Here is a 20,343-nt window from a genome sequence, read left to right as displayed (position 1 = left end):
AGGATTAAAACATGGCTTTTCTAGGGTGCATACATCCTTTCAAACCAGCACAATCAGTAAGTACAAAACCAAGAAAAGGAAAGAATGAGATAATTATTAATTACAGGATAAATAAAAATTTGTACATGTGATCATAGTAAACTATATGATCCAGCTGTGAATAATCTTTATATGGTTTAAAAAACTCAGCTTTTGATTTAACCAATAAAACTACACACACACACACAACACAATCTAAGGGAACAGAAATGATCCCGGTGGAAATGAAGTAAAAAGGACAATAGAGGACATCTTCTCAGAAGATAGAGCATAGTGATAAAGTGATAGAAAATTGGTAGGAAAAAAAATACAAAAGTGAGAGGGCCAGTCCATGATGTGAATAACCAAGTAACAAGAGTTAATGCGCAAGGGAAAAGAAGTCTTTGTCATCAAAGAAATAATGAAAAAAAAGAAAAAAGAAAAAAAGCCCTAAAGCTATAGAGCCTGAAATTTGCGATTGATAAAATTTAAGATCAATAGGGAGAACAGAAGGTCCTACAAACTTTCAGAGAGAGAGAAAATCAACAGGTCATGTATAAAGGGCCAGGAATCAAATGTACAGCTCACTTCATACCGAATAACCACGAAATAAAAAAGTTAATAAAACCAAAATCAGAATGAAATGTGTAACTAAAGCCAGAATTAAAATTATAATTAACATGTAAAAAGGGACAACTGTAAAATGCTTATCAGCCTCTGGATGGAGAACTAACTTTCTAAACATAAAAAAACAGGACAGCTATTACAGATGAAAAGATAGATTAAACAACATAAGAATTGAAATATGTGACAAACATTTTTAATGAACGTAAATTTAAGTAATTAAATATATGTCAAACTGGGAAAAAATTTAACATATCTAACAAAAGATTTAATATAAAAGATATGTAAAATATTCACATAAAATTTGTATTATTCATATAAGTAGATTAAAAAAAAACACTGGCACTCTATTAGAAAAAAAATGGGGAAAGGACATTCATGAAAAAAAGCCAACCTTAGTGGTAATTCAAGATGTGTAAATTCAAACCTGAGGTACACTTTTTTACTTACCAAATTAGTAAGGATTTTTTTTTCCCCCAAGTGGAGTTACTCAGGATTGAATATATAAAATGATATATTCTGAGTGGTGCAATGGTGGCCCAGTGGCAGAATTCTCACCTGCCATGACAGAGACTTGGGTTCGATTCCTGGAGCCTGCCCATGCCAAAAAAAAAAAAAGAATAAAATGATATATTCTTTCTGGAAAGTTTTGGCCGTATGTGTTAAGGATCTTAAAATGTTGAAATCCTACAACCCAGTAATTCCATTTCTAGGTATTTAAACTAAGGAATTTTATTCATTTAATCAATATTTTGCCTGATATGTTATTTTAGATACTGAAATAGGGGATAAATATTTAGGCAAAAATGATTAGCAGTGATTGTGGGAAAGTGGAAACTATTCAGTAATAGGGCAAAAGCTCAGTCACTTATTATATCCATGAAATGTCAAAGCCATCAAATATTATGGTTATAAATTATTTACAGTGAGTAAGAATATGATTGTGAGATACCATGGAGTGAAGGAAAAAACACAAAAAGACATCTAAAAGAGGAAATTTGTTTCAGGAGAAACATGATTAATTTTCACTAAGCAAGTTGACTTTCAGGGGGCACAGTGGGTCATCCAAGATGGAAAAGCAAAGCAAAACCCTAGGAAAGCCATGGTAATAGATATCTTCAAAGAGAGAGAGTGCAATATTAACGAAAGCCATGTGCATACATAGGAAATTTAGAGGGAGATGTTAAAAAGAAAGAGGCATGAGACCTGAGTTTTGAGATAAATCTGCATTTGTGTAGTAAGAAGAAGTTGAATATCAAGAATAAGAATGAAGACCCAGAGAGTTGAGGAATATCAGTGTGCTGGACATCAGAGGAGTTTTAGGAGGAAGGAGGTATTTCATGATTTGATGTAAAGATATTAAGTGTAACATGTAGAACAGCATTTGGGAGGCAATTTAATTATCTACAGAGAACAATTTTCAGTAGAGAGGTGGGGGCAGAACCAGAAGACAGATGATGAAATCGGTTCATGAATGTAGGGAATTGGTTTATGTTTTTGACATGCTGGGAAGGTGAGATCAAGGACAGTAGCTTAAACCAGGAAAGAGACTGATGACTGATTTAAGAATAGCAGAGATGAAAGTGATTATTTAATTGACCGTAGCCCAGATCAAGGGGGAAGTACTGATGTAAGGGACTCAGATAGAGAGATTAGCCTTTGAGAGAAGTGTCTCCTCTTCCTCTGAGATAGGAAGAAGAGCAGGAAGAAAGACTGGGTGTAGGCAAGAGGAGAGAGGCTGCAGCCCGTGCCAAATGTCCTCAACTAGTTCTTTAATAAAAATGTTTTGAGTGCCTGCAATGTAAAAGGTACAAGATACCTTGGAAAATAACATCATGAATAAGACACAGATGATCCTCTCAAATACTTTTAGATGGAAGATAAGATAGCCACAGAAAGAAATCTAAAGGTTGAGAACACAGCTATGGAGTTAGCTAAAAATGTTTCTACACCTTAGTTTCTTCCTCCATAAAATGAGACTAATAATAATACCAACTTCATAAACTAGTTGTGTGTTTGAATGAGATATTGCATAGAAAAGTGCATAAATAAAGGGCCTGGTAAAATGAAAGCTATATAAAAGTGACTCTTGCTATTCACGTTACGTAAGGTAGGAGTGATATGTGCCTAAAGAACTACAGGAGATCAGAGAAGAGATGGTATTTTGTTGGGACAACAAAGAAAGATCAAGGGTCAAAGTCATACACTTGGAAAGGAATGGAACTTGAGGAATAAGAAGGAAGGGAATTTTTTTTAGAAGAGAGAATGTGGGCAGAGATTAGACAGTTTGAAGTTTAATAGCAAAAAGTTAAAACTCAGGAAGATTTCATGTCATCCATAAGCTGGACTCAGTTAAAAACTAAGTTCATCTAGATTTTGAGAGGCTCTTTTATATATATATAACCTGGTATTTAGAGATAGGAACACAGCTGATCAGGTTGGAATTAAGGTAATTCAGAACACAGGGGTAAGGAAGACATTAAAAAAAAACAGAGTTCAAAAAATATTTCAGGCTTAAGTTTCTCTTTCTAGCTTATATTTATCTCCTAGTCAAACACAATTATTTGACTTAATGGAAGACTGCAACCCATGAATTGAATACTTTTTCACTCTCCATCACCATCCTCATGTTTTCATTTTCTTTTTAACCCAGGATAGATTTAAGGTCCATCATTATAATTACTCCTATGTCCCCCCATCTAATCTATAGAGACCTCCCTGAATCATACTTGCCTTGAAAAATCCTACCATGATGATACCTTTCTATTTGCTGTCTTTGTGCCTTTTGAGTGTATCTTTTCTCTATGGGAAATAATTCTGTCATATTAGATTGGTCCTTGCAGGGCTGCCACCACAGGGACAAATTCCGCAAAGTCACACCGTATGGGTTGAAGATACACAAGACTGAGCATGCAAGCTCCCTGTTTTCTCAGCATCCCCATTAAGAGATATTCCATGTTCAGGAGGTATGCAGGATAGAATTTGGATTTCATCCTTGTGAAGGGGCCCCTTCTCCCGTTTTTTTTCCCTTCACATGGGGCATTGATAAAAGCAACTTTATCAGCAAAGGGGCATACAGGCTGCTTGGGAAATCAAGCTGTCTAGGTATCATGCTAGTCATTTAAAGGAGTCTTACTGGTAAAGCCAGTGGCCCTATATTTTTGGAGGTGGTTTGAGGACCTTGGGTCATTTTGGATGATATAGTCCCCTAGTCATGGGGAAATCGTTACTCCCATGGAGAGCTGAATTTGAGCACTTCCTATTCAGCTGGGAGATGAGGTGTGAGCTAGCTATTGTTCAGGACTCAAACTGAACTCATTTTTGTATAGTCCTGCTCCTTTCCTAACAATCCATCCCCATGACCCTAGATGTTCATTTTGTATATCTAGTATAGAGAGAAAGAGATGTTTGACTCCCGCCCAACTTTGAAGTCCAAATTAATTGGATTTGCCATATCCCTTAAGGATGAGTTAGATTGTCATCTATTCTTCCCCCTCTACACCACTCCCTCCCTCCGCTCCTTTCCATCCATTAGCATAAATTCTGTAGAGACCTAGGACTGTTTCTACCAGATGTAAAGCTTCCATTCATCCTTTCATGTTAGAGGTGGAAAGGAGAGGAGTATACTGATCCTTCTCACCCCACCCTCTACAGATTCCCCTGATCTGAGAGTCCAGCCAAGACAGAGGTGCCAAGAGCTACTACTGCTCTCTCCAAGGGCTCCTGCCATTAGCATTTGAGTCTACATCAGTGAGTGATACACTCTTATAAAAGCCATCAGCAGGATCACAGTGAGTAAGACTTCCTTGACTATTTTTGCTCCAGACGCATAAGAAAAAAGGGCTTATGCTTAGTCAAAGAAACCAAATTATGGTGACCTCCTCGGTGTGGGGCTAAGTGAAGGATTGGGCCCTAGCCCTGGCTTCTGCTTTCCAAATGGATCTTGGGCAGAGTACAGGGACCTCTGGCACCAGGATCGGCTTTTTTTCACAGAAGCTGTGGAGGGTTTCCCTGAAGTGATGAGGGAGGAGCACATGGCAAGCTTCTGGGTTAGTGGCAATATTTTATTTCTTAATTTGGGTAAATGGTTCAAGTGTGTTTCCTGTAAGAAATGTAAAATTGTAAATAAGTGTTTTATGTCCTTTGCTGTATATATACTGCATATATATACTAAATGATTTTTTTCAAAGACGATTATACTCAGAAAAAGCAATTAATTGGCATGAAGTTACCGTGGTATTATCTTGTGATTTTTATTATTATTATTATTTTATTTTATTTTGCATGGGCAGGCACCGGGAATCGAACCCGGGTCTCCGGCATGGTAGGCGAGAGAGAACTCTGCCACTGAGCCATTGTGGCCTGTCCTGATTTTTATTATTTTGATTGTAATTCTATTATTTATGTCATTCCTCTTTTTTTCTCCCTTATCAGTATTGTCTCTCTCATCTTTTTTCCTTGAAAGTATCTTCTTTTTCTTAAAAAGTCTTTAAAAGTATCAGAATCTGGCTTAAGTGCCACTTTATTTTTGTTTATTTTCTCCTTTTATCATTATTGATACCTCACTTTTACCTTCTTTTGCTTAATTTTCTTTTTCTGACTGCTTGAATTAAACATAAAATTTTAATAATGAACTATTTAAGAATGAGGTTGCTAATTTTCAAACACATGGGTTGGGTGTGTCTTTTGTATTTTTGACTTTCAAGGTAATAGCCTTGTAGTCAGAGATTTGGCTCCACCTGACAGTGGTTGTTGGGAATCTGTTGAGTTTAAGGCATTGTATTTGCTCATTTTTGTTTTGCTGTTTTTGCAAGATTTTATATATGTAATATTAGTTCAAATTATTTCTTGTGTTATTTTGACTTTTTTATAGCTTTTCTAGTTTTTGAGATGCTGGAGTTAAAAGATATCTCCCACAATGCTTACGAACTTATTACTTATTCCTTTTAGTTTTCTCATGCTACTTCCAGGCTGTGTGGCTAGGAACAGACAATTTCAATATGTCGTATTTTCTGGTAACACTGCATTTCTTATCCTAGAAAATCTGTTTTCCCTTGGGAGTGTATCTCAAATTAATGATACTTTTAATATTGATATCTATCAGGTTTCTTTGATTTGATGTTTGTTTTCTATGTCTTTTCCATCCTTTAGTTTCAAGCTTTGTAGTTGTTTGGGTTTTGTTTTGTTTTTCTAATGTTTTTGTTTGTTTTATTGTTATTAGCATTTTAATGACTTGTATACAGGGGCTGGTTAGCTAGGGAGATACCCATGTGAATTCATTTTAGGTGGATCTCATTAAACGAGAAAATTATCCAGTTATATAGCCTGGACTATGAGCACATGGGGTCTTATTTTGATGTTTGTTTATGGAGAAAATACATCTCTCTGGAACCTGTAACATCTTATTTGGAATCAGGATTTTGGTTAGCGGAAGGTAGACTATTTTATTTTCCTTTAAACTTGAAAATCTTACTCTGTTAAAACTGTACAAAGCAGTTGAGATATATTATTAATTATTATAAAAATATGCGGTACAGTATAATTATATATAATGTATATTTTTAACTTTCGAAACTGGGGCTTTGTGAGAGCAGCATTTCTTTGAGTTTATAATTTGTGTTTGCATTTAAATATGACTTCAGACTTGTTAAGAGTTGGCAGACATTTTCCCTCCTATGTTTTCTTAGAAGAAGCCTCAGAAAAGTAGTGAAACAAAATATTTGTTTTTTGTGGGGTGGTATCTTTGAAAAATGATGTTGTTACTGGAATAGGGAAGGGTGATTCTGTTGGAAGTGATAGTTTGGATAGCTGATTAGATTCAATTGTGATTGGACTAAGGGAGGATGGAAATAGGATGGGTGGGGCTGCTTTAATTAGAGTTAAAGAAATTTATAGACCCTAAACAAAAGTACATTTAGAGGCTTCTCCTGAGATAAAATTATTTCTCCAGGTCCTGGAGGTTCTTTATTTGAAATCAGAAAATGAACTATTTTTTTGAATGCTTTTTATTGTTAGCTATAACATATATATAAAGAAAAGGAGAAAAAGCAATGATTTTCAAAGTACACTTCAATAAGTAGATACAGAACAGATTTCAGAGTTTGTTATGGGTTACCATTCCACCATTTCAGATTTTTCCTTCTAGCTGCTCCAAAACACTGGACACTTGACAAATTTTTTTTTCTTTTTTGTGAAAAATAACATATATACATAGAAGCAATAAATTTCAAAGTACATTGCAACAATTAGTTGTAGAACAGATTTCAGAGTTTGACATGGGTTACAATTCCACAATTTTAGGTTTTTTACTTCTAGCTGCTCTAAGGTACTGGAAACTAAAAGAAATTTCAATATAATGATTCAGTAAACATGCTCACTTGTTAAACCCTTCCTTCTATGTATAACTCTACCATCACTTTTTTTTTTGCATGTCATTCTTTTTTTTAAAAATTTTTTATTAATTAAAAAAAATTACAAGAAACACAAACATTCCCAACACATACACTCAGAAATTACATCATCACATAGTTGCATATTCATCATCATGATCATTTCTACCATCACTTTTGATCTTTCTCCCACTCTTTAGGGGTATTTGGGCTATGGCCATTCTAACTTTTTCATGTTGGAAGAGGCTGTCAATAATATAGGATAGAGGGATGGAATTAGTTGATGTTCTAAAGAGGCTGGCCCCTCAACATTTCAGGACTTATGTGGTCCAGGGACCCATTCGGAAGTTGTAGGTTTCTGGAGAGTTACCCTAGTGCATGGAATCTCTGTAGAATCTTATATAGTGCCCTAGATATTCTTTAAGATTGGTAGGATTGGTCTTGGTTGGGGTTTGGCAAGTTATGATAGGTAGCAATGCCTAACTGAAGCTTTTGTAAGAGTGACCTCCAGAGTAGCCTCTCGACTCTATTTGAACTCTCTCAGCCACTGATACCTTATTTGTTCCATGTCTTTTCCCCCTTTTTTGGTCAGGATGGCATCTTTGATCACGTGGTGCCAGGGCCAGGCTCATCCTGGGAGTTATCTCTCAGAAAATGAATTAATTTTTATATTCTGTTCTTTTTATCTTGTTGAAAGTGTAAATAGAATAAACAATAGTTTTTACATTAGAATTTGTTTTTCCAATTAAAAATCAGTGCAAACTAGACAAAGTCCCTGATTTCAGGGAACATAAATTTTACTGGATATAAAGGGCTGGCAACATAGGCAATCTACCTTTAAACATAGTACCATCCTTTTAAATTATATTAGTAATTTATAGGGGAAAAAACCAAACAATTAATAATTGAAAGTAGAAAATAAAGTATTCCAAATGTGTGATATCTGTATAATGTATATACCAGATGTGTATAATAATTCATTTGCAATAATAAGTATACATCCATTATGTGCCAGACACTATTCCAGGTACTTAGGACATATCAATGAAAAAGAAAGCAGAAAAAATATTCCTGCCCTTGTAGAGCTTACATTGTAAATTTGATAGTACCATGGAAAAATGAAAAGGAGGATCCAGGGTGAAGAGTGGAATAGGAGAAAGGTTGCAGGTTTCAATATCATCAGAAAGACCTCACTGAGATGATATTTGAGTTGAGACTTGAAGGAGTCTGAGTTGCCTATGAACAAAGTCCGTAAGGGGAGAAAATACCCAACTCTTTTTGAGAAATGAGCAAGGAGTGCAGTTGGAACTGAAAGCAAAAGGAGTAAAGAAGAAGGGGTGCAGTCAGGAGGAAAGGCCAACCACTTTTAGGACATCTTAAGGATTTTAAGTGGGTTGGAATAGGCATACAGGAAGTTTGAGGTGAGAAGAAGGTGAAATAAAGTTTTTGGAGAGTAGAAAAACAGGAATTCAAGAAGCATGATAGGATTAGCAAGCAGTATTATGGGACCGCTTGAGATTTGTGTTATGAAATTAAAGTGAAAACACCAAGCAGAGTTGAGAGACTTTTGCCACAAGTTTCAGCAGGAATGGAGGGAGGAAGATATGGATTTTTCTTTTTGTGTAAGATAGGTGGGAAAAGGTAATGTCTCTCCAAGTTAGGGTTTCTCAACCTCAGCACCATCGTCCTTTTGGGTCAGATAATTTGTTGTGGGTGTGTGTCCTGTACATTGTAGGATGTTGAACAGAGTTCCTGGTCTCAGCCCAACTGATGGTAGCAGCACCCCGCACCTAGTTGTTACAACCAGAATGTCTCCAGACATGATTATATGCCCTGCGGTTTTTGGAAGAAGAATCGCCCCTGGTTGAGAACTGCTACTCTAAGTTTAAAAAGTTGTTTTTAATTTTTGAATTGGGAGATTAGATTTGTTTGAGGAAGGCTTTTTGCTAAAATTTCAAAGAAAGAGTTTCACTCAAACAAATATAACTTTGTGAACAGTTACACTGAAAACTGAGGACTGGAAGGTAACAGTGTTTCTGGGCTGTTCTCTCCCTCTGACTGTTTGAGAAAAGAGAAAAGCAGTGATATTAGGCCAAAAAATAGAACACACATCCAGAATCCCACTGCCCCAAAATAACATTTGTTGCATTTTTTCATATTTGTGACCTGTATTTTTATTCAATTAGAATTGTATCCAATTATTTTTATACAATAAGTAAAACATTAAAGATAAAGAGGTAATCTTTCATTTAAAGAATTCTTCCATATCGAATCCCTATGGACATTATTTATATTCCCCTCAGATATGGGATTTCATCTCTGTAGTAAAGCAAGTACTTATAGGCAGAGGCCTGTTTCTGCACTATTTTGTTCTATTGATGCTATTTTGGCATCATTATCACACTTTAATTACTATAATATATAACATATTTGATATCTAGTAGAGCAAGACATTTCTTTTTCAGGATCGCCTTTACTATTTTTAGATTTTTATTATTCAACACTAATTTTTAGAATCATGTTGTCTGGTTCATATTTAAATTGAAATTATGTTTAATTTAGAAATAAATTAATGGCCAGCTGGAGTCACCGAGATTAGGCCCACGGAAGTGGTGTCGGATTGCAGTGGTGGCAGCCCTTTTGCTGACCCCAGTGACAGTGGTGGTGTTTCACGATTGAGGACAGTATGATGAAACTTTCCATCACCAGGGAAAATTTGGAGAATGGGGATGTCGTGGCAACATGTCCTAGCTGCTCTCTCATTATAAAAGTGATTTATGATAAAGATCAGTTTATGTGTGAAGAAACAATCCCAGCACCTTTCAACAATCAGCTAAACACCGAAGAAGGCTGTATGAATCCAAATTTGAACAGATGAGAATGAACTAAGATGGGAAAATCAAATGCAAAGTTACAGACCTCTTCACAAGGACAACCTTTTTTCTGTGGTTTGTTGTTCTGTTAGAGTATGAGTTCCTTCCATCAACTGCTACGTTTCCCTTCAATTCAAGAAGCAATCCACAGCATGACACATCTGGATTTCATGCATAAAATTTAGAATTGCAAGTGTTCTTAAGTTTCCATCCAAATTTTTGAAAAAGATAATTTCAAATCTATATCTATCTATCTATCTATATATAATTTTTTTAATTGTGAAGTATAACGTATATACATAAAAGCAATAAATTTCCAAGAAAATTTTAACAAGTAGTTATAGAAAAGATTTTAAAGTTTGGTATGTGTTACAATTCCACTATTTTTCGTTTTTTCTTCTATTTGTTCTAAGACACTGGAGACCAAAAGAAATATCAGTATAATGATTCAGCAGTCATACTAATTTGTTAAATCCTATATTCTCTGTTATACCTTTCCTTCTCTTAAATCAGTATATATTTTCTCTCAGTTTCAACATTTTTATAACTTAAACCAAAATTACTTCAGTATCTGATAACATAATCATTACCTCAAAGTTACTAGTATTCATTGACAAAAAAGTGATTGTAATTTTTAGTTGGTTATTAAGATATATTAACATTAGCCCTTCCTTTGAAATTTGGCATCAACCTTGCTAATCTAAATTTAAGAAAATTAGTCTCTCCTCAGTCGTGTCATTGTTAGAATGCTGATTTTCTGTTAAAGCATGCCGTTTCTGTTATAGTTCATGCATAGAGTGCTGGTTGTGGTATTAAAAAGAAAGTACAGTGAGGTTATAATTTCTTCAGAGCTAAAAGTTAGTGAATAAAAAGGAAAAATTAAAAAGTAAAATGGGCAAAGAATATTGAGTTTCCTTTTCAATGTTCTGTATGGTCCTTGAAATTCAGGATAAGATAAAAGACAAACAGCCAAGGAAAGAAAAATGAGAGGAGCCAAACATATCAACTTAGTAAATGAGTTGCTTCTGTGATTTTGCCAGATCAGAGCAAATAGCATTTCTGTATCTGGGTTTTGCTTGTTTCTTCTTAGAAAAGGCTAATGAACTTGTACTCTAGACGGGGGGCCCGATCTTTATGTCTGGAGGCAATGCTTTCAGCATGATTACAGCATCATGCCACTGTGGTTAAAAGGTGAAACCTCTAGACAATGGCTGCTGTTTGCTGAAGATGAATTTGAAAAATGGAGGTCTATTCTGAATAAATATACCATGGAGCATATCTAATGTGCCATTACCTGCAACCAAATCCGACATGCACTCTTACTCAGATGTTGCTCTGGAGAAAAACACATATATAATGATATTTAGCCATTAGTCTTCCTTTGCTGCAGTGCTGAGAAGTAGCACAAAATTAGAATAATTTATATGGAAATTCAAAATTTCCCTTTATATATACAACTCTCCTGTGTATATATAAAATCGAAAAATGAACTGATGTCTGGTAGATTGTTTGGGAAGTGGCTCCTGCAACTAAAGAGAAAACTAGCTTGCTAAAATTTGAACCTTCTTTTACTGATCGATAACTGTGCCACACACACTCACTGGAGGGTTAAATTAAAACAAATTTGTAGCTTTTCCCCTGCTTGCAGCATGGCTATGTGCAACCATTAGGCTGAGACATAATAAATCACCATGGTACATCATGTGAAGCATTCATTACATGGTATATTCTTGATGTGCTGAGAAATCTCATTGCTATGTGGGATACCGACACCCCTGAGGTAATCCACAACTGCCTTGCAAAAGCAGGTCTCCGAACCGGAGGCTGTTCAAATGAATACAGCAGGATACGTGATAACTGACTGAAATGAGCTGCCCCAGACACAGATATTGATGATTTTGTATATAGTGATACCATGTTAGCGCCCTCTGCTGATGTTGAATTTCAAAAAAGAACAGACCCCTTGATATAAGTTTATTATGAGCACAGAACCGAAAGAGAAGTTGCTGAAGTTGAAACATCCCAGGAAAATTGAAGTAAAAAACAACACTGGCCATCTGTGATGGATGATAAACTTTAGTGGTGGGAATGATTTTGTTTCCAAAGCAACCAAATCACCAAATATGTTTGTAAACTACAGAATAACCATCAGAATTCAATTTAATGTTAAATGGAAAGTAAAAACAGGGTCATTTTACATATGACTAAAGTTCCATTTGATTTATGTGCCTTATTTAGCTCAACAGACATTTCTGGAGCCTTTCTAAGAAACAATTTGTAGTCTAGGTCCTGCTTCTTATAAAAGGTTTGTAATTTTTGACAATGCCAATGGATTCCTTCTCTGTACAATTAGGTGGTTGGATCAGATGATTTCTGAATTGTCAGTTCTATAATGTCAGGTATGATAGCCTGCAGGAACTGATATGGCATCTAAAACCTTTATAAACTCAAACTATCTAAATCATGAATTACAGAGAAAGAGATTCTATTCTTCAAAAACTTGATGTTACCATACTTGAATTGGAAAACTAATAAAGACAGCTGTTTAAATGGTACTATATACACTTTTAGTATTCACCTCCTTGGAAAGCAGCCAATATTTTTTGATAACTGTACATATTCATTTTTTACCAGGATAAACTATTGGTCTGCTAAATAAAGTCAGATAAATAAAAAAAAATAAATTAGTGGGTGAAAGAGGGTAGGGATAACACAGACAGATGAGTGTACATCTTCTCAACCATTAACATGGGGTATTTCTTTATTCATTTGGGTCTTCTATTTAACTCATGAAAGTTTTAGAATTTTCTCTATAAACGTCTCATCGATCATTTTAAAGATCTGTTCCTAGGTACACAAAAAATAAGAAATTTTGCCATTCCATTTTGTAATAGATTTTTATTGGTGTATAGGAATGCCATACATTTCTGTATGCTTATCTTATTTTTATATGTTTGTCTTATATATAGTTACTGGGCTAATCTTTTTTATTCTGATAGTTTGTTGATGCATCTTTTTCTATTTTTATTAGAATGTTTCTCCTCCTTCACTGTTAAGGATGATATTTGCTTTTTATTTATTTTTATTTATTTATTTATTTATTTTTGTTTGTTTTCAAGGCTGAGGGAAATGGCTTTATTTTCTATATGTATAAAACTGTTATCTTAATAAAGTTGTTACTGCATTGGGCTTATTTGCATTGATTCCAGTCGCCTGGAATTTCCATTATGTAAATTTAGTCCCTACATGAAAAACTTTGTATAGCAATTGCTTTTTCAATTTAAAAGTTTGTCTCATTTTAATGCCCCTCCTAAGCTTGTATTTTTTTTTCTTTTATTAACTTTACTCATCTGCAGTTTGTTACTTAAACAACACTGAGATTAGAACAACATATGTAAGTGACTCAGATATTCTTTTGATCTGGGCCAGCCACATATCTCATTTCTCCAGAGATTCCACAAATTTATGAATGTTCAGCTTACAAAGTAAGTTGCCTAATATGTCTGCACAAAAAAAAAAAAAAAAAAAAAAAAAAAAGCACCACAATGGTGTGAGTTAACATTGAGACCTAAGTCTGGAAAAGTTTTTGTTTTTTTTTCTTTTAGACAAAAGGGAAAGAAAATCATGGTGCAGTTTGTCTTGTCCAAGAACAAGGAAGAATAGTACCTTCCAAACCTGTTTCCAACGAATCTCTTGTTGCTGTACTTTCTTATAGAATGTGAATAGGTAAAAATGTTATTTTCTCACTTCTAGATAAAGAAAGAAAAAATGATTGGAAGTCACAGAATTTGTAGATAGAGATGACTTGAGCAATCCCGTATTTTTCAAACTTCTTTTGTATCTCAGGATTCTTTCCTCCAGTGAAATCATTTCAGAGGCTGAAAGTCTTGCTTCCTTGCAGGGGTAGGTAGAATTCTGGCTGGCTGCCAGTCCTTAGTTTCCTCAGGTTTCCTATCACATGGTGATGTCCTCTCCTTTCTTTCCATGTTCTACTGACTTCTAGCTCCTCCTCATGAGTTTTTCTGAGCATGCTTGACTTTCTTCTGCTTATCAAGGATTCCAATAATTCATATTAAGATCTTCCTTCATTCAGTTGACAACACCTTTTGTGTCTGTCTTCTTTCGCTTAGCATATTTCAAGTTGCCTCCACCTTGTAGCTTCTATCAATACTTCATTCCTTTTTATGGCTGAATATTATTCCATCACATGTTTATACTACAATTTGTTTATTCACTCATTCATTAATGGGCATTTGTATCTTCACATTCATAGAGCTCTCTCCACTTGGATAAAACATCTGAGCTACGTGAATCTGCCTGCCTCAGAGTCAGCATCCTGGTACATATAATGAGCAAAGTCAAGTAGCACCAGTTTCAGAGGCTAGAAGGGCTGCTCCCTTCTGGAATCAGGAGCATTCTGAAGCCAGCTTGCTAAATCCTTGAGGTTCCTTGGCTTCGTCTCTACTTCCTTTGCTTTTTATTTTTTGATGACCTTTAAAACCCCTTATCCTACTTGTTATAGAAATTCTTTTCTTTAATATTTTAAAAGTAAGGATTTTAAAATCATGAATCGATGTTGGGTTTCATCAATTGTTATCTGTGTAACTCAAAATGATATTTCCTTCATTAATTTTCTGAGTTATATCACTAGATTTTCTGATGTTGAATTGTCCTTGCATTTCTAAGATAAATTCTATTTGGTCATGATGTATTATTCTTTTGCTGTATGACTAATTGATTTGATAATATTTTATTTAGCATGTTTACAGCTATGTTTATAAACGAAGGTGGCCTAAAGCATTATTTTCTGTCGTCCTTTTCTGGTTTTGCTTTCAGAGATAAAAATAGCCTCATAAATCACCTGATTAGCTTTTCAACCTTTTCTGCATTCTGAAAGTACTTGCAAAATAAGGGTTAAATGTTTCTTCAAGATTTATAGATTCATCTATAAAACAATGTGTCTCATGTATTTTTAGGGGTTATACTTTAAACCAGAGTGTTATATTGGGATAATCAAGCTGTCAATTTTTATATATGTTTTGGATATTTTTCCTCTCCAGAAAATTGTTTTCACTTATGTTTGGAAAAAGTTTGATGTTAAATTGCTCAAAAGATTCTCTTCCTTTTTTTACTGCAGTAAAGTACATATAATGTAAAATTTACCATTTTAACCATTTTAAAGTGTATAATTCAGTGGCATTAAGTACATTCACAATAATGATGTTCATTAAGATTAAAATCTCTCTACTACATGACTAGCTTTGTGTTCTATTTCACTCTTAATTTTTATTGTTACCTTCTCTTTGTTCTTATGATCATTTATGCCTGTGGTGGATGGCTTTTATTTGTCTCTTCAAAGAATGTTTTTGGTCATCATCCCTCTTGACTGTATTATCTTTTTTTTTCTTCAAAGAGAGAAAGAGTTTATTACTAGCCAGGTAGTAGGAGAGCAAATGGCCTAGAGGCCCAAAATCTTGTCTCCCTGGACCAGTAAAAACTATCAGTAATTCTACCAGTAAAAACTATCAGTTTTATTAGAGAAAAGATGGGCAGGGTTTAGGATAATGAGCACAGTGGCCCTAGATGATATAATTAGAGGTGATCTAATTACTGAGCATACGCAGATTGATGACATGCTTAGAGAAGGTATATAAGAAAATGGCAGAATGAGGTATAGGTGACTTCTAGGTTAAAGTCTAAGCTACTGTACTTGTCAGGCAGGCCCACTTTGGTTAGAACTAGTCTCGGTTATCAAGATTACTTTGGACTTGGGGTGGGTCAGTTCTGGGCTGACCCAAGATGCTTTTGAATGTATTATCTTTTATTATATTCTTTATTTCTTTACTTCTCCTTCCTCTTTTTTGTTAACTTCTTCATTGAATGTTTAGTTCATTTATCCTCAGAGACCTCTTTCATTCCCCCACTGAAAGCAACCTTTCTCTTTCCCAAAGATAACCACTATTCTGACTTCCAGCATTATAGATTACTTTTCCTCTTTTTGATCTTAATATAAATGTAATCATGTAATAATATTCTTTTGAGTTCAATAAATTTTGCTTATTATTATATTTGTAAAATCTATTTTTGTGTTTATATGTAGCTTTTTAAAATTCATTTTTATTGCTCTATGGTTTTCCATTGTAAGAGTGTACCACAATGTACTTATCCATTCTACTGTTGGTGAACATATGGGTTGTTTCCAATATTTAGCTACTAGAAATAATGTTGTTATGAACAGTCTTGAATGTGACTTTCAAGTATAGCCAATACTTATTTCCTAGACATGTGGAATAATTGGATCATAGTCCATGCATATTTTCAGTTTTGGTAGACACTACCAAAATAGTTTCCCAAAGTGATTCCAGTGATTTGTAGTCCCTCTTGTAGGGTATATAAATTCCCTTTGTTCCACATCCTTAGCATCACTTATATTGTCCATCTTTAATCTTTCCATTGGGTGGGTAGTAGATCCCATTGTAGTATTTAATTTGTAGATCCCACTAACTTCTTGCAAATGTTAATTTTCTGCCTTTCTGTATTTTCTCTTTCAGGTTTGGTTTTAAGCACTGTTTTTCTCTTTTAGGTTTAGGTTAGGTTTGCAAACATTAATTTTCTACCTTTCTGTATTTTCTCTTTTAGGTTTTGGTTTTAGGCCTTGAAGATACATCTGCTACATTTGGGTCACCCACCCAAGTCTGGGTAACTCAAGAGGAGAGAGCCAGCCTCTGTCTCACGAGGTCAGAGCTAGCCACAAACAGGATCATTACAGAGTTGCAGCACAAGAGCTGCTGCCCAGTGAGCCACCTGTTGAATCAGCAAACCTAATCAAGATTATCATCTCATTTACTTAAAAATTCTGTGGTGGTTCCTGCTGTCTCAGAAACACCAACCCATTTTCCAGCATCCTCAATTTAACAGAATATCCCTAGAAACTTGGAAGTTTGCTGCTTATTAAATTGAAACTATGAAGTCTAAGGCCAACTATACTCAGAACCCAACGTGTAGCATAATGATATTTCATCCAACCAAAGAAGAGTTTAATGATTTTGATAAATACATTGCTTACATGGAATCCCAAGGTGCGCACCGAGCAGGCCTGGCTAAGGTAATTCCACCCAAAGAATGGAAAGCCAGGCAGACCTACGATGATATCAGCGACATCTTAATAGCCGCTCCCCTCCAGCAGGTGGCCTCTGGACGAGCAGGTGTGTTTACTCAATACCATAAAAAAAAGAAAGCCATGACCGTGGGGGAGTATCGCCACTTGGCAAACAGTGAAAAATACCGGACTCCACCACACGTGGATTTTGAAGATCTGGAGCGAAAATATTGGAAAAACCGCCTCTATGATTCACCGATTTATGGGGCTGACATCAGTGGCTCCTTATTTGACGAAACCACTGCACAGTGGAACCTTGGAAACCTGGGAACGATTCAGGACCTGCTGGAGCAGGAATGTGGAGTGGTCATCGAAGGCGTCAACACACCCTACCTGTACTTTGGCATGTGGAAGACCACCTTCGCTTGGCACACGGAGGACATGGACCTTTACAGCATCAACTACCTGCACTTCGGGGAGCCCAAAACTTGGTACGTAGTGCCCCCGGAACACGGCCGGCGCCTGGAAGGCCTGGCCAGGGAGCTTTTCCCGGGCAGTTCCCTGGGATGTGCGGCCTTCCTGCGGCACAAGGTGGCTCTCATCTCGCCCACTGTGCTCAAGGACAACGGCATTCCCTTCAGACGGATCACTCAGGAGGCTGGAGAGTTCATGGTGACGTTTCCCTACGGCTACCACGCCGGCTTCAATCACGGCTTCAACTGTGCCGAGGCGATCAATTTTGCCACCCCGCGCTGGATCGACTACGGCAAAGTGGCCTCGCGGTGCACGTGCGGGGAGGCGGGGGTCTCCTTTTCCATGGACGCCTTCGTGCGCATTCTGCAACCCGAGCGCTACGAACTGTGGAAACAGGGGCAAGACCGGGCTGCCTTGGACCACAGGCAGCCCACGGCGCCGGCCGGCCAGGTGCTGACCACGTGGAGGGAGGTCCGAGCGCCCCCACGAGCGGCGCAGGGCTTGAGGCACCTCCCGCCCCGCCGCGCCCCGCGCCCGCCTCGGCCTCCGGCTGTGAGCGGTGGGACCCGCGGCCGACCCCGCGTGCACGCTGCGCTCCCGCGCCCCTCTGCGGCCGGCCGCCGCGCCGCCACCAAGCCCCGGGCCGCTGCCGCCGCCGGCATCTGCTCCGAGCCCGGCCGGGCTCTGCCGCCGCCGCTGCCGCCGCCGCCGGGCTCGAGCGCCCCGCAGCTCCACCCTTCAGCTGGCAGACGGCGTCGTGGTCGACGGCCTCGGGAGCTTGCGAACCCGGAACCGACCCTTCAGCCTGCAACCAAGAGGCGCCTTTTGGTTGATACAGAGCGCACAGCTCCGGGACCCAAGGCTCAGCCCCTGCCAAGGGATGGACCTTTACTAGATGACCCCGCTCTTCCGAGCTCTGGGCCCCAGCACCCTAAGGCTTCCGGGGGCTATTGTGCCCCTGACCCCTAGTCCCAGAGTCCACCTTTGTACCCATTCTCTCCTGTGTGGAGACTAGCTGAGACTTGTCACATTTGCATATATAGAACTTTGGGAGAATTTGCAGGACCCTAGTCACGCATGACATGCAACTGGATGCTGCTGAGTCCGTGGTATTTACCAAGACCACCATACCTCGTTCTCTTTCCCTTACTTCAGAATATTCTGGACAGTACTAACTTTTATGTTGCCAGCTTGGGTCGCATTAGTGACACTCTTGTGTCTCTGAGAACTGCCCCGCTGAGGTTACTGGAACCTGATTTGCCCCAGATTTCCATTCTCTTGGCCAACTCTGGGCTTTGCTGCACTTTGAATTCTAAACTTTTGTTTTCTTCAATTTCCTTCTGTCTTCTGGTCTCTGATCCTCCTTGTCTTTCTTTGCAGAAACTAGGCCCTTTTGGCCCCTGAGGTCAATTAAGCCTCAGAAGAAGTTTATGACCTGTGTGAGTTGATGTATTTAAATGTGTTATCACAAGTGTTTATTCACAAATATATTAAAGTAATTAAAATGTTAAAGTCTGATTTTATTTGTATTCCAGTTTCTTTCAATTGGGAGGAAGAGTTGCCGCACTTTTATTAGCTATTTCAAAACATTTAAGGCAAAATTCATTTTTTATGGGATGGTTACATTATGCAGTACTGGTGAATGAATTTGGGGGTGGTTGTTAGAGTTGGCTGGCTGGCTGGGTGGGGTGATTGGTTTGCAGTCACACCTTGCCAGATGACTTGGTGCAGTCAGCCAGGTACTAATCTGGGCTGGGCACAAAGGGCCAGTAAATTGCCAGATGGATGCGCTAGTTTATGGAAGAGTGCCACCTTCAGACCACCTTCAAACTCTCCAAGTCTCCACTGCTTTTTCAAAGCTGTATAGGTCACGTTTTAATTCATTATTTCAGCTACACTTTCAATAGTAATATGCCTTGTGAAGAAATTCAAGTAAGCTGAAGTGATATAGCAGGATGGGCAGCAGCTGGCCTAGGTTAAGTGGTTAGAGAAGGCTTTCCAGAGCAGGAGACTTTTGTAAAGGCTGATTGACAAGAAAGGAAAGTCCAGAGCAGACCTTGGAAACAGCATGTGCTATGAACTCAGTGTGGGAATTGGTTTTGTTTTCCCAGGAGTAGAAAAAGAAGCTCACTTGTGTTTGGGGCATAGAGAGGAAGGAGGAAAGATGCAAGCAGAGGCCAGATCTGGTTAAGCATTTGACCTTGATTCAACTTGAAATGAGAAGGCTTTTGGAAATTAAACACTAACAGATTAAAACACTAATATGATTTACATATTTAAATAAACCACCTAGTTCTGTGGAGAACAAGGGGGACTGGGAATGGGCAGTAGTTAAAGCATCTAAAAATACAGGTGAAAGTTGATGATTATTTAGACTAAGGTGGTAGCGTTGCAAATGCATAGAAATGGACAGACTCAGCATATTTTTTTTGGAGTTAGAAGCTGATAATTTGGATACAAAGGAAATACTTCAGAGAAGCAAGCCTACTCTCACCCCACCACAAATCTCAGAAATGCTCTGGAATTAGAAGTACTGTGTAATATTGAAGGCAGAGGTAATAAAAACTTAGGACTTGTTTGAAGTTCCTAATGAAGAGAAGCAAAAACCCATGTCTTCATCCCTATGACATGCAGCTAGGCAAATTTATCTTTCCTAATGTAATAGGAGATGGACATTTATTCTGGGGAAAATTGAACCTGAGTGGCCTCTGTACTCAGGGACTCCAGGCACAATGGAGTATGAGTGTGAGATGCATGATTGAAAATGGGATTAAGGGTGATACTGAATGGTGAAATCCTGTAGTCGCCTTCTGCTCAGCTCTAGAACCTCAATAGGCAGGAAGTTTTTCTCTAGCAGGAGCTTTGA

At 37.5% G+C, this 20,343-nt stretch overlaps 1 protein-coding gene across 5 annotated transcripts in view; it reads left to right on the top strand.

Annotated features, from left to right (window-relative positions):
* Nucleotides 1-18,989, top strand: part of KDM4D (lysine demethylase 4D) — a 30,987-nt gene extending 11,998 nt beyond the window's left edge. The window contains exons 2-4 of one of the 5 annotated variants that reach the window (XM_077113209.1): nucleotides 4,297-4,433; nucleotides 13,510-13,630; nucleotides 16,544-18,989. In XM_077113209.1, coding sequence (XP_076969324.1) covers nucleotides 16,869-18,446 — 1,578 coding nt within the window. In that variant the 5' untranslated portion in view covers nucleotides 4,297-4,433; nucleotides 13,510-13,630; nucleotides 16,544-16,868 and the 3' untranslated portion in view covers nucleotides 18,447-18,989. Of the gene's footprint in view, nucleotides 1-4,296; nucleotides 4,434-13,509; nucleotides 13,631-13,711; nucleotides 13,808-16,543 lie in introns of those variants that run through there. The other 4 variants (XM_077113210.1, XM_077113211.1, XM_077113213.1 and 1 more) reach the window with 4 other exon arrangements.
* The last annotated feature ends 1,354 nt before the right edge of the window (nucleotides 18,990-20,343 follow it).

Source organism: Tamandua tetradactyla, chromosome 8, assembly GCF_023851605.1.
Source record: "Tamandua tetradactyla isolate mTamTet1 chromosome 8, mTamTet1.pri, whole genome shotgun sequence".
Lineage (NCBI taxonomy): Eukaryota > Metazoa > Chordata > Mammalia > Pilosa > Myrmecophagidae > Tamandua > Tamandua tetradactyla.
Note: the sequence above shows the minus strand (reverse complement) of the source record. Positions and strands in the feature narration are given on the sequence as shown.